General features: G+C 40.3%; 2 protein-coding genes across 2 annotated transcripts; one reads left to right on the top strand and one right to left on the bottom strand.

Annotated features, from left to right (window-relative positions):
- Positions 1-1,855: 1,855 nt before the first annotated feature.
- mnx1 (motor neuron and pancreas homeobox 1) lies at positions 1,856-4,811 on the top strand. The gene is made up of 3 exons (XM_023287572.3): positions 1,856-2,462; positions 3,219-3,379; positions 3,962-4,811. Exons 1-3 carry the CDS (start codon positions 1,967-1,969, stop codon positions 4,247-4,249), a joined length of 945 nt encoding a protein of 314 aa, XP_023143340.1. The 5' UTR covers positions 1,856-1,966; the 3' UTR covers positions 4,250-4,811.
- A 1,796-nt stretch (positions 4,812-6,607) lies between these two features.
- nom1 (nucleolar protein with MIF4G domain 1) lies at positions 6,608-15,227 on the bottom strand. Its single transcript, XM_023287564.3, has 11 exons — positions 14,047-15,227; positions 13,850-13,962; positions 12,679-12,874; positions 11,126-11,449; positions 10,867-10,977; positions 10,385-10,555; positions 9,706-9,827; positions 9,418-9,550; positions 8,709-8,840; positions 8,480-8,589; positions 6,608-7,267 (listed from the first exon to the last, which is right to left on the bottom strand). The coding sequence occupies exons 1-11, from the start codon at positions 14,995-14,997 to the stop codon at positions 7,090-7,092; spliced, it is 2,541 nt and encodes an 846-aa protein (XP_023143332.2). The 5' UTR covers positions 14,998-15,227; the 3' UTR covers positions 6,608-7,089.
- Positions 15,228-15,286: the final 59 nt, after the last annotated feature.

Raw genomic sequence — 15,286 nt, 5'->3', positions numbered from 1 at the left:
GTGGCCACGATCTCCCAGACTGTTACTTTCATGCCTCTCCAAAGTGCGTCCAAACTGGATATTTGGATTTTTGCTATTAGAAATAAGAACAATTTAAAATTAAACAAAACACACCCAGATATTAAGAACATTTAGGACTAACTCAGAAAAGGCCACACTATTGATCCTCAATTCGACGACTGTAAATCTTCCCATCATCATTTGCTCCATGATAAGAGTTGATGTTCGGCGCACATCATAGTGAACTGACTCTCTCCCTCTTCTATTTTTTTTTCTCCACGTTTCCACGCAGGCCCACGTCCCACCCACATCAATCTCCCCGTTATCATTCTGTAATTGGTCATGATCATCAAGGTCCACAATTAAATGGCGATCCTTTACTTGAAAACTACCCGGTGACTTGTTGATTTCCCCCGAGCAAATAAACGTCCCAGGAGCGCGGTTAGCTGATGAATTGACAAAAACTAATCAGCTTTATTGGTAGACAGGTTAAGGGCAACAGGGTGTCAATAATTCTCATTTTGACCTCCTCTTCCATTAACTTTAAGTGGCTTATTAGACCGAAGTCACCCGGAGCCACGGGCCTATTACATCTCTCTCCTCATTACACTTTAGGGCTTTCAATTACAAAATTTTTGCTGCGCGTTGCGCACGGCTTGTGCTGAAATTTGACTTATTTTGACAGCTGCTTATAGCTTTCCAGGAAAAATGTGGTGATTTTTTATTTGTGTAAAAGAAAACTGCCAATTATTTTTTCTCAAATTACAAGGAATGGTTTTAAATCCGAGCGAAATAAAACAAAACTTGGTTTGCTGATAATATCATACCAGGAGTAGTGAGGTTAATTAAATTGGTTCTACAGCTCCATTATAACTTGTCAGTGCGCGTCTGTCACCTTCAGGTTTTGGGGTGCGACAGAAGGAGGGCTTTTACTTAAATTTCCCTGTTGGCCTCACGTGGTGCCTTGGCCCACAATGTTCGCTTTTACGCACGTTGTGTTTTTGTTCTTTCCACTTCAATAAGTGAAGATGGTTCGTGACAATCTTAAATACACATCATCTCACGTCAGGTCTGACTGCTGAGTTTTGCTTTAGAAATAAGCACTCCTCCAACATGCCCTGTATGTCACTTAAATTTCCTTAGAAATTTCAATGACTACCACGTGAATGTTTTTCCATTTTCGAGCGCATGGTCTGGTATAATTTTGCTAAGCCATCTTCTGTCCTGAGATGAACCATGAAGCTGGGATGAGACTGCTCTGGTAGTATCAAAAAAATGTCTTAATTAAAAATAATAAGAAAAAAACGAAAAAATGCACTTGCAGTCGAAATAATTGCATTTATTCTAATAATAGTTGCAGTATAATTTTTTCTTTAAAAAATGAAAATTTAAATACATAGTTAAATCTTAAATAATATTACGTTGTTAATCGCTTTAGTGTCTGTCAAAGTTGTCAAAATGTGACAACACCTACTCCTGTGACCTTGCGCAAATTGGTGAGGTACACAGTAAAACAGTCCCACCAACATGTGCAGTTTATTCCTGTAATAATGAAACGAATCCTCTTTTATGACGCTGTAAACGTGCCATTAACGTGTTAGTGAATTAAATAAAGGCAAAAATAGCATCCAATTATACCTGACCGAAACAAACCCAAGTTTTATTTCGAACGTTTGCGTCATTTTCCTGTAATAGCAATATTTTATGGAAGCAACAACGCAGCCGGCAGTTTGCGGCACAGTGATTAGAGCAGAGAGGCGTTGTTGGGTCTGTTGTTGCGCTTGGGACAGCCCCCTGCTCGACCAATGCACCAATCGCCTCCATCTGACGGGGATTAAGCGTGACACGGAGCTCCTCTCTCACACTCCGGATCACATCATAACTTTTGAGAGGTGGGAAAACGGCACCGACTTCTCCTTCAGTTTTAACTGCAGCAGAGGCGACAAGGACGTGCACCGGGTGACCAATGGAGAAATCCAAAAACTTTCGCATTGACGCGCTTTTAGCAGTCGATACACCCAAGGTGCAGACCTCGCCGCTGGCTCTTGTGACTTCCCTGTCCTCCTCGTCCTCCATCTCGTCGTCTGGGAGCGTGGCGGCTCCGGAGCTGACCACCAGTGCCGAGTCTTTACGCACCGAGACGCCGTCCCCTCCGAGGATTTCCACCTGCGGGCTGATTCCCAAACCGGGTTTCCTCAACAGCCCGCACAGCATGGTTGGATTACATCCGCAGAGCACTGCAGGGATCCCGGCGCAGGCTCTCTACGGTCATCCCATGTACACCTACTCCGCTGCTGCCCTCACAGGCCAACACCCTGCCCTGTCCTACTCCTATCCACACGGCTCCCATCACCACCACACCAGTGATCCCATTAAACTGACAGCCAGCACCTTCCAGCTGGACCACTGGCTCCGGGTCTCCACAGCCGGGATGATGCTTCCCAAAATGTCTGACTTCAACTGTGAGTAACAGTTTCATTACAGAATAATCAGGCAATTTTCTTTGCTTTTCAGTCAAAATAAATAGAAAAAAATATTATGTAAGCTGTTGGTTATGTGTAGTAGATTCCCAAAGAAGTCCACTTTGTGTTATTTAACCAAAATGTATTGAACAGCCTTAAAAATAATGGAGGCCTGCCCGATGTTTTAAGACAAGCCGAATACTAAATTCTTACTGGATTTTACTTTTTAATTTCTGGTGCAAATTTCTATTCGTAAATTATCGTCTGAATGAAGGAGGCTGTCATAAGTGATGGTTTTTCTGAAAGGAACTAAAATGGACAGATAATGGACAGTGGGAAAGTGGCAGAGGAGTGTGAAACCCACAGTCGACATGCTATTTGCTCACCAGATACTGCCTTTTTGTCCTTGCTCGTTTTAACAGATTTGTTCAAAATGAAGTGGCAAATAGCTTGTCTATGGGCATATTCATATGTGGAGCAGAAAACACGGACACCCGGGGAAATGTAGTCTATTATATTGAGCCACAAGAGGGCTGGCATAGTCATTTTGCAAATGCTTGCAATATTAATTCTGAAATACCCCTCAAAACAGAAATGTTTTCGAATATTATGAGTAATTTGTAATATATATTTTTTAATATAAATAAATCAACTATTGGATACAGTTTGTATTAAAATATATGGCAGACGTTGCTGTGAAACACTCTCATATGTATAAAATTGATTTATTCTTATTGATTTGTTTTATTCTTGCAGCTCAGGCGCAGTCTAACTTGCTTGGAAAGTGCAGGAGACCAAGAACTGCATTCACAAGTCAGCAGCTGCTGGAACTGGAGCATCAGTTCAAACTTAATAAGTATCTCTCACGACCGAAGCGATTCGAAGTGGCCACGTCCCTCATGCTGACAGAAACTCAGGTAAATATTATTATTACGGTATTATTAAATATTATTTTCTGCACATGTAGCACGTTTTATTTAAAGGTTTGCACCACAAAATACCTAAGAAATGCTTGGTTTTTAATATTAAAAAAATAAACGCAAAATTATCCAGATTTTTTTCCACCCTCATTTTTCCATTCTAAATAAACACTGAAAAATACCAATTGGTTTTACATGTTCAAATTGATTGGATGTAAACTCAGTTTTTCGATTAAATGAGAATTTTGACGAGTTTTCAGCGTGGGATAATTCCAACACCTAAGAGGTCAATGTCAGGTGGACTGGTGACCTTTACGCACGGTTACGCACCGTTCCCTTTTTTCTTTACAAGTTATTTTAAAGCATTTCAAGGGTACTTTATGAAATTATAGGGCAATGTATTCTAAATAGATGATAGGAAATCAAAAGAGACAAAAGAGTAGACGATTTGGATTGAAAAGATCCATGGGCACTGCAGCCACAGTAGCTTTTCTGTGCGTCTTAGCCACCAGGAAATTAGATGTGCTCTGGATATATATGCGCAAATCAATTAGACATAATTATTTGTCCTTTCTCCAGGTTAAAATCTGGTTCCAGAACAGACGCATGAAGTGGAAGAGAAGTAAGAAGGCTAAAGAGCAGGCCGCCCAGGAGGCCGAGAAACAGAAAGGATCCAAGGGCGGCCAGGAGAAATCAGACGGACTCGAACAGTCGGATTATCACAGCAAGACAGACTCAAAAAACGGCAGAATAAGAGACTTCAGGGACAGTGACGACGACGAGGGCGACAATTTCCTCTACAACTCGTCAGACTGCTCTTCAGACGACGAGAGGAATCACAACAGTGACATAAGTCCACAGCCTTGAAGCTGACGCAAAATAAAAGGGGGCGAAAGTGGAAGATCTCCGTTTCTAATGACTCTGGGGGATTTTCGCTGTTAAATGCAGTTGCATGTAATCCAACCTCCACGTGGAATTATTGAGATTTTTGTTTTGTTATGAAAAGAATAAAGCATTAGGTCAAAAGTAGACCGTCGTGTCATAAACAAGCAATAAAAGCAGGAGACTTTATCCTCACATATAGGAGCATCATTCGGCTATAGGTAAACTGTGACTTCTTGCATGGTTATATGCAAACGCTGTAAACTGGCTCAGGATTTTTGCAATCTGCCCCTGTTGTGATGGTTAGTTTGTCAGCAATAACATTTCAATGATATCCTATAGCCCACACACTAAACGGTTTGTTGTCTTGTTTTGTTCTTTGTGATTACACTTCAGTACAGTGTGTCATATCAAGCTACAAAATGTTATGTTTATTTTTCTATACTGTATTTATAAAAAATAGTCATTCAAGTGCATGCTAAATTATTGTTTAGCGTCTCTCTTGCTGCAAACAATGTGAAATAAAAATGTTTGATAGAAAATTATATATTTTGGCGCATCTCCTTCTCGCTTTATTTCACGCAGTTCCGTGATTTATGGTTTAGTTGCGGTGTTTGAGGCTGCAGGCGGACAGAGGCTTGTGTTTTTCTCCTTGCTCTGACAGGTCGGGTCATGGGAATTACTGTTAATAGCGCTGTCGGATCTGTGCAAACGTGCAGCGAGAGCAAACAGCAAGTAGGCAGTCAGACGGAGGAAACATTTCACACCACACTAGCAATGGGCTCGTATTAATAAACCATTTACAAGGAGTGTTAAGCGACAGCTTGGCTGCTCAGGCAACTATTTCCAGCCCTGAAATCATTAAAAATTCAGCCAAAAAATTAAGAATAATAACATTATTACATAAAATAAAAGTTGTTTTACAGAATGAACCCCATACATAAGTTTATTTTTTGTTGAACTAGAGCAGAAACTATTTCTCTCTTGGATAGGTCAGGTGGGATCAAATATGCAAGAATGTCTGTCTATGATATAAATGCCTCTTTGTTTATAACCAAAGAGTAGCAGCAGATAAAAAATTAACATAAACTGGCCTCATCATTTGGGTTCTGCATTTTCAAGAAAAACCCTCCTCTAATGCAAATGAAGCCTCGTTTTCCTATCTACATAAAACATTTATTTATTTCTCCTGTGTTGCTGTCTAATGTGTTCATATCTAACATGATCTTTTTTTCAGATTTGGTCTTTATTTGAATATATAATTTTGAAATTACGTGATGCCAACTAGTCTGACTGAGCTTTTAGGACAACTGAAAAACTCACCTGTACATGTGCTGTTACTGTGCATCAGCTACTTTCCAGAAAACAAATTGATTTCCGTGTTATCATTTCCCCCGCAGTCACCAGCCTTAATCTATAGCAGGGTTTGACTGATTATGTGCCATTTGTAACAGGATTACCGAAGGATCTGCTGGTTATCTTCAGCTGTTTGCTTTAGCAGACGAAATCAAAGTTCAGCTGAGGGTCAAACCCAACCAGAGTACACCAGGTGAAGCTGAAGGAAACTCTCAGGCTCCTGGCTGCAGACAAAGGACCGCACAGTGAGTCTATTGATGTCATTATCTCCACTTTTAACAGGCAAATTCTCCCGTTTTTCTCATTTTTTCAGTGAATACACCAGTGCGTTTGCATCCTTATGTTGGTGAAGTGATGTGCTCCTCAAGTCCTTTAACCACCAGTGAATCTTTAAAGTTACATGGAATTAAAATAGCTCTTACCTCGCTTCACCATGAGCTCACTACAGTCACTGAGGAACATTTCCCCTGGCTGACCTCGGTGGCCGATTCCTGACCTCAGGCCACGCTCCAGCCTTAGATTGATACAGGCCGCACCAATGGAGCTAATTAATAGGCACAAGTATCAAATGTAACAGAATGACTCTGCTATGTTAACCATGCGGGAGGACACTAGTGTCAGTGAGCAAACAGAATAGGCTCGATTCAGTCCCCCGGGTCATGTCATCAGGGCGTGTAAACACTGAATGAACCAGCGTCCCTGTGTTCTCACTGTTTAAGTCACACTCACAGCAGCCAAGTGGAAATATCAACAAAAGGATATTCGCTGATCAACTGTGTTTAGGAGTGAAAAGGACTTTATTAAAATATGCTTTATTCTCTGTAAGGTGTAAATAGACTCAGTAAAGCCCAGAAGAATGGCTCCAGGTGTCTGAATGGTGCAATATTAACTCTATACTAAGGCTCAGATGAAAATGTTAAGGCACAGACGAAGATGATAAAATGGTTTCTTTCTTCCTTGAAATGAGTCAAAGCTTTAAGCAGAAGGTTTGTAATTTATTGCAGTTTTATTGACATGAACGCTGATGTTAGTCTGGCAAGTTACAATACTTGTTCAACCGTGTTTTTAACAAATATACAAGCACCAGGAAGGACAGTGTAGTCTAGTGCTTGAAAAAGTACAACTATTGTAACATTGCTATCAAACAATCATGAAACAGAAGTAAAATGTGTTATTATTAATTGCAAAATAGTAAAGTTGAACCAGTATGCACTGCATTAAAATACTGTACATAGTGCTAAGACAGTTTCACCCAGAATTTAAAAATTCAAGAGGCTATCCCAAGTCAAAGTTGTCAATTTAATATTAAAAACATATTCATTTCTTCTTTAAGTAAACTGTATGTTTGTGTTTTTGTACTAGGAGCATTTTGCACAAACAAGCCTCCTTCTGTTCCACTTTCTTGTTCCACAGTAGGTGTTATACTGTGTGTGTGTGTGTGTGTGCGTGCGTGCGTGTGTGTGTGCGTTTTACAGTTTGAGCTTGGCCTCTTTGGCCTCCATGGCTTTGGTGGCGACCTGAGCGCGCTCTGACAGCACTGCTGCTTGCTCAGCTGGTCCCTGCGACTGGGCATTCTTCAGGAGGAAGTGGCTGATGAAAAGCTTCAAGCCCTCCCGCAGCATTCCTAGCTTGGGAATTCCTGAAATCCTGGTGGATGGGAAACAATGAGGGACATTGATTTTCAGGCTTCTACATAGTGCGAAGGACATTTTGTGCTCTTGTTTGTTGTCTGTCTGTTTCTCGCTGCTCATATTTTTCTCTCGGCTCTCCCGTCACCCCGACTGATTGAGGCAGATGGTCTTCCTCCCTGAGGCTGGTTCTCCTTCTGGTAACAGGGAGTTCTTTCTTGTTCAAATGAAATTTTTGGATGTGTTGGATTTCTCTAAATCCAAAGTAAAAAGTAAAGTCATAACATTAACATTTAAAGTAATCAGGTAAATCTACTAGCATTTTGGGTTAACAAGTTGTTTAAAACATGCTAAATAACTGTGACTTACTTGGTTTTTCAAGATGTGGGCTAACAGAGGTTAGCATTGCTTAACTATGCTAACCTCTATAGACCCTGAAGCCATGCTAGTAGTAAAGATCTATTGATGCTAATTTTTAGTCTCTCCATCAATTTGATCTGGACAAAAAATTCCAACATCTGCTGGTTGGTTTGCCACAAAATTCAGTACAATGTCACAGACATTCGTGGTCCTCAGAGGATGAATCTTGATGACTCTGGTCTTTCCTCTCACTTTGAACATCACTATACAGCAATGTTTCATTCCTTGATTTATCACAGCTTCACCATGTGACTGTTTTCCAGAAGAAAACAAAGATATCAGACTTGATCAGCATTCCCACCTAATTAACAGTTAGGAAAGACTTCTCTGGCCTTACTGTCCTGTAGTATTTTTCACAACAAAGCAATCAACTCCTAGCTCCCTGTTTATCTCTAGTGTATGTGAATTGTCATGTGATGGGTGGGTTCAGGCTGGTTAGTACAGACGGAGGTTATTTCTGAAACGCTGATCTGGACCAGTGTTTCCAAAGTAGAGGCTGTTTTTTCAAAAATCAAAACAAATCAAAAAAAGTGCATTTTAACAATAATTATTATGAAAGATACCATATGTTTATAGTCAGCACAGCACTTTGTACATTAAGATCACATTGACAGATGTATTCTTCTATGAGTTTCAACCAAATTGCTATAAAATAATATTGTGGTTGTTAGACTTTTGTATTCTTCTGAGCCACTGTTATGCCTAATTGGGCTTATTAGTATGTGTGTGTGGCTGCTTCAACCACCGTGGGGCTAGAGGCGACTGTGAGTCTGTAATTTTTATGATATTGTACATGGACAAAGATGCTTACCTTCCAAATATGACGGCTAGCTCCTCGGGTTCAGTTTCTTTAAGCAGTTTGGTTAGCAGCTGACGCAAGAAGCGCACTGTGGGTTTATCTAGCTCCCCAAACTCTATTACCTATAGAGACAAACACAGAAATGACTTCAAAGAATACGTTTAAGGACCTATATTTAACTTCATAATATATAAAATGTAATATACTGAAATCTACATGTTACACATAACTTATGACTTACTTTGAGAATGGAGAGTGAGAGGCACTTTGTCTGAACGAAGCGGGAGACAAGCTGGACCAGATTGTTAAAGGTGCTGCTGGAAAGGTTGGACAGCTCCCTGAACTTGTCCCATAGGCTGAACTGGAAAGTCACCTAGGAGAAGGTTTGACAGAATATTTAAATCCACAAACACATAGGAGATACAGGGAATCTAAGTAGAATGACGTCTCTGAACACATCAGTGGCAGACATCCTATTACCAACTTCCCTACACAGGTAACCCTCCATTCTGGGTCCAGTTTACATGTGAACCGCAAACATTCCCACCAGCTCCGTTTCAAGCTCTTTGATGAGGACAATAGTCATCAGTTTCTGATATGAGCTGCTTGGCCTACATGGTAGCAGAGAAGGAAGTGTGGTCTCACCCCCATTGTTTGTAGTCACAGTTTGAGTCAAATCAGACATGAGAGGTGTTAGAAGCTCCCACACTGCTGAGGTGAACTACAGGTCGCACACAGTTTAGGAGACTGGGTGGTCACACACATATACCAGGTAATTAAATGTACCCTTTCTCAGTGTTTACGCTATTTAATCTTCCTCTAACAACTTGAAGCTGTTTTAAATTATCACATGGATGATGCAGAGACTGTTTTAAATTGTATGATAATCATTTTTTTGACATGCAGCATTGATGTTACCAGTTTTGTTCAGTTTTTGTTCGTAAGAGTACCTGAAAGCGGCGATCATGGGAGCAGAATTTCTCTCCCAGAACAGCATAGAAGGCGTTGAAGGTTTTCTCTTGCAGACAGCAGTCCATCAGAACGTGAACAATCTCTCTCTCCTGCTTGTCCTTCAGACCCATCCTTTTACACAGAGCAAATAAAAAAGATTTGAGAAAAAAAAAATCAACCTTCCAAGTGGGCTGGACTCGTCTATAAATAGCACATTGAATTTTTTTCATTCCATTTTCGCTGGACTAATTTCTCGAAAAAGGACACAGATGTGAGCCAAAACAAACCTCAACAGTTTTTCAAATGCGTCCAGGTAATCTTCACTGGTCATTATCACACAGAAGATGTTTCTTCTGACATCAGTGTTCATCCTCTGTTTCCTCGCCAGGTCTAAAACTTTAGCACTAAACTGTAAGAAATAAAACAACGACCAAAGGTAAGTTAGAAATGCTGCTATTATCAAATACACATTTTTACACTGTGTCATTTTTTGTTACTAATTCTTAAAAAAAAAAAAAAAAACACACACACACACACTTTTCTCTAACAGCTTACTTTGAGAAATCTGAACATGCGTTTCTATGAATCTCATTTATTTTTGACAAAAGATAAGACAAATCTACTAAATGTTAAATATCATCTTAATATGAGTCAAGATATGAATAACAGTTGAACAAAAATGATGCATCTTACTAAGAAAACTTTTGAGACTCTGTGCTATTGATTCATTTTTCAAGGTTCAATATCCATCCTTAATACTGACCAGTAACAGCACTATATAGAGATGTAGCCTGATGATATTGTACTACTAAATGTAATTTAGTATCTGCTGTCCCATCATAGCATGGTTTCGTTTGAGCCTTTTACATCAGAAGCAGCTGCTGGATACACATCTGTATGAGGATTCCTACTTAAAACATTTGCTCTGCTACAATATCCTGTTTTTCTGTGGTTCCAGTACTCTACCTGTCCTTCAGCAGTACTGTGTTTTGTGGTTGTGTCGTCTTGCTTGCTGATCATTGGCGCTCCGCTCCATGATGAGCCGACGATCCACCAGCGGCCCACCTGCTCTGCTGCCAGGAGATTATCCAGAGAGACCCTCAGTTTCATGTCGCTGCCCCCTGCACTCCGGTGGATCTGAATATGACACACAATGGTTATTAGTCACAAGTACATCTCCTGGGCTAACACTAGTTATAAAATATTTAAAAAAAAAAACACCACATTAGCAAGTTGACACTGCATCACAGTGGAGTCTCACTCCTTTAAAGATGATACTGTGGGGCCCCCTGGTGGTCAAAGTGGAGGCTACTACAAAGATAACATCTTGAAAATACACATGACACTCATGTTCAGGTTGATTAATAAAATGAGGGCCTATTAAGTACACATTTAAAATATCTCAATCTATTTTCACCAGTGTAGGGAAATAAGGATAGTGCCCCTACCAGAGTCCTCTGCAACTTCCTCAGTCTCTCCACAGGCTCAGGATCATAGCCGGGGATCTTCCTCATATCATTGTTTTTTAAAGCCAGCATAGTTTCTAGCATGAAACGTACCTAGAGACAAGTTTTTATTTGTTAGATAAGCTTCCAAACATGATCCAAAATCAAAAAAATCAATTACACAGCTCTGGAGTCAATGATACATAGTTAAGAATGTCAGCTAAATGAATAGCAAAGAAAAAAGTTATTCTCTTTGTCCTACCCTGGTCTGATCCTTAAACTTGGAGCCCATGTCGCTGGCCTTGCGTTGGGCTTCAGAGATGAGCTCCTTGAGAGCCAGAGCGTCATCCTTCCTCAGGGCGAAGCCGACATTCCTCAGTACAAACAGAACTAGTTCAATGTCCTTCTCGGTGAATGTTCTCACCAGCAGTTTTAGGATGTCAAAAATGAGGGCGCAATGTACCACTTGGAAGTTGTAGAGGTGAGCAACAATGGCGATCAGGTTGTCGCTCTCTTTGCTTTCACTTGGCTTCTTGTACAAGTCGTCAAACTTTCGCACGACCGTCTCCAGAAAATGGGCTCCGACCTGGAAGAGGTAAAGCGTGAACACAGCTGCTGTTATTAATATCTGTGTTTGATAAAATATCAGCAATGTTAGATCTGCACAAACACACTATAGCTCCACACTTTGCATGAACACACACCATGCATTTGCCTTAAAATATCCTCCTAATGCGCTGCAAAAATACATCACAGTTACACTTAATTGACTCTGCAGTAAAATTAATGGTTGTAGTCTAACTATCTTTTTTGTTTTGGGAAGATTCCTAACTACCTTTAATGACCCAGAAGCATCCAATGGCAGCAAAGATAAGAGCAGGCTGTATTCTCTAAATGCTGAGGAAAAGTGCTTCACTACTTGCTTTCTTATTGCTCCTAGCACAGGACACATTCTTAATCAAAAAAGAGGAGATAATGTCATTCTACAATTCCTTGCAGCAGCAAAGCTAAAAGCATTTCTACGTTGCCCAGTTTAAGTGTAGCTGAATTCTCTTAACACCACAGCTGTTTTCTCCTACACCCATATGAATTCTTCTTCACATCTTTCCTTGACCTCAATGGAAATGTCATGAGGTGCGAGAACGATGTGAAGGAGAATTCATCAGAAAAAGACATCAGAGGTAATTTTCTTGACTTTTCGGAAAGTAAAATGTTATCATCATGATGGAAAACCTACAAAAATACTATCAAAGTTGCAAAAATACTAAATTTTGCTCCAAAAATCCCTCAGACTGTGACTTCTCAAGTGTTACTGAGGCTTATTTTACTAACTACCCTTTTTCAGGTCTATTGCAGAATTACAAGTCAAAACAATGGAGAGATAACAATCCAATTACACCCCAAGGCAAAGGAAATCAGAGTGTTACCTTTCCAATTAATCTAAAGGGTATTAGCTTACAGTTGAGACGTGTGAACAAGGAAAAAGCCTCCAATGAATAATCCAAAGGCTGATGTCAGTTTTCAGGTCAGTAGTTACCATCTCTCACACAGGTAGGTAAAATAAAACGCTGCTGATCTCTTATCAGTGTAGCAGATAGTGAGCTGAATGCCTCTCTTTGGAAGAGACTTACCTACACAAATGAAAACCTTTCTAAAAGTTCAATTTATAGGCATTTACTGTTTTAATACCCAGAGGGAAAAGCGTATTCTGCTGACCAGCACCATATGTGATCACACATGATTGCCTTTCTTGTCGATTGTATGTTCTTTGAAAGTCAACCCCTGTAAATTTAGGATTAAAGAAGACGTTCTTACCTCCAGCCCCACAGCATGATGGAGGACGCTGACCAGCAGGACGTGCTCCATCAGTAGTCTGTCCGGCATCAGAGTCGGGGTGACGCAGGCTGCTAGCAGCACCTCTGTCAAGGTGTCGTTCATGTCCTTCCTGCTGCAGCCCATGTACAGCTCCTCCAGCTGACCACAGATGGACGCCATGTTGGGCTCACTTAACCTGAAGATGTCGCATTAATTATCAGTTTCAGACACTTTGGCACTTTCAATTTCAGGAATTTAACAGACAAACTTTGGATGCAGATAGAAAAAAGTTGTTTAAACTGATTTCGACCTCAAATGTCAAGAGTGTATACTGTGTGAACATAGGACATTTGAAGAGGACACTGTCCTCAGATTTTATGATTGGAATTCAGCGTCTGCTTTGAGAACATGGACCTGCATTTTCTGATTGGTTGCAGGACAGTCACCTTAAAATCATATTTTTTTTCCTCAAAAATCTTTCGGTTGAACCTAAGACTTGGCAAAAAAAATGCAAATGCCCCATTTATAAAACCAATACACATTTTTATGTTTTTGTGCAGCTTCTTTATTCGTGTGGGATTCATTGGAAACAGTTTGAGGATATTTCAATGTATTTTTTATGTTACAAAACTGGTGTGGCATTGTAACTAATAATGCATACTGAAACTAATTTACATGCAGGTCTAATATGGTCAGCAGCACTAACTGGCCATCACAAACCTGCAATCATCATTTATTGTGAGGGTGTCTGAAAATGATAAATCTGCTGAATAGCGTGAATTACAGCTAAACAATTTGGGGAAACTAACTGCAATTTTTCTAAAGCTAAGCTTCAGTTCAATGTTCACTGTGTAACCTGATTTAAGCATTGCCATGTGAGATAACTTCAGGAGCTTGACTGTTACACAAGCAGGATGGCACAAATATGTGAAACCATTTACACGGCAGTTTAAACCCTGTGTAAGAAATGCTTGCATGACACCTTATAAGTTGCAGCTTTTGTGATTTGTTAATCGCATTGTTTCAAAACGCAATTTTAAAGGATTTTGAGATTATACAGGCAATTTTATTTTGCATTCACAGGACGATATTCCCAAGAAGCCATGGTAATAACAGAAAAAAGACTATCAAAGTTGTAATAACTTGTGTTGTGTTGTGCTAGGACTGTTACCTGTTCAACAGGCCTTTCACATTCCTTTTCAGCTTTTCCAGCTCAGCTTTGCGCTTGTCATCTCCAATGTTTCGCAGATGAGGCGGAACATACTTGCCAGTTGTAGAGGTGACCTAAACATTTGAAAAATTTGTTTATAATTACACTGGATGCAAGATATCAAATCATAAACAGTTATTTCACGTATTTGAACTCACAGCTTCTGACTTTGAGCCTGATGTTTTTATGTCAGGATCATCTGCTTCCTCTTCATTTTCGTCCTCTGAGTCAGCTGCATCACCCTCATTCAGCTTATCCTCTTCATCGTCCACTTCCTCCTCATCATCCAGTTCCTCCTCCTCTCCTTCCTCCTCTTCATCCATTTCATCTTCATCAACACTCCTATCATCCTCTTCGTCATCATCAACCTCATTTTCATTGTCATCCTCGCTGCCTTCACTCATCATCTCATCCTCATCTTCTTTGTCCTCACCTGACAGCTCAGAGTCGTTCTCGTCAAGTTTCTCAAAGTTGTCTTTGGCGATGTCCATGTCGTCATCATCATCATACATCCCCACAGCTGATGATCCAGAGTCAAGCATGCCCAGGATGTAATCAAGTCCGTCAGCCACAAAAGACTGTGGGAGAGTTTTCTTGTTTTTCCTCTTGTTCAATCCGAGGCATCGCTCCAGCTTCTTTATTTCTCTGTCCTCTTGTTCATTTGCTTCCAAAAGTGCCATTTTTCTTGATTCTTTAAGCTTGTTAACTTTCTTGGAAGTCTGAGGTTTTTTAATGTTCTCTGTAGAAGCATTAGCAGAATTGGCTGACTGTGTTTTTGACACCTCGTTCTTTGACTTATCCATCTTCTGCTTCTTCTGCGTCTTCTTCTGCACCTCTGGTTGTTTTTCAGAGTTTTCCCCGTCACCAGGTGGTATGGTGACAGTCTTTTTGCCCTCATAATGACTCTTCATTTTGGCTTTTTTCATTTTGCGCTTTTCTTTGCGTAGCTCCTTTCTGCTTTTCTTCTTAACAAATCTCAACCCATGGTCGCTCTCTGTTTCCTCTGGGCCACTTTTGCTTTTAACAAAATCATCCACTGCCACCATGTACTTCTGCAACACCACATTGCCCTTCTTCTTTTTGCTATTCTGCTTCCACTTGCCTTTCATTTCTACAAGTTAAACGTCGGGTATCTGTTTGTAAGCTAAGACAGCGTTAGCTTTAGCAGGCTAGCCTTCTTTTCACTGTACAACAACATAAACCGGCACAAGTAAATCGTACAGGATTAAAGATATTCCCTATTTTAATCATATAAGTACCTCAGACTACACGTGTATCTCCGTGAAGATAATATTGTTGATATGACCCACAAACACGTGACCGTTCTCTTCCGGGGGCACGGCGCAGAGTGATGACGTATTTTATTTTGGGGCGTTTTTCTTTTTTTTTTTTTTTGGC

Source organism: Amphiprion ocellaris, chromosome 22 (genome assembly GCF_022539595.1).
Source record: "Amphiprion ocellaris isolate individual 3 ecotype Okinawa chromosome 22, ASM2253959v1, whole genome shotgun sequence".
NCBI classification, from domain to species: Eukaryota; Metazoa; Chordata; class Actinopteri; family Pomacentridae; genus Amphiprion; species Amphiprion ocellaris.
The sequence above is the reverse complement of the archived record's forward strand: the minus strand, read 5'-3'. Positions and strand labels throughout refer to the sequence as shown.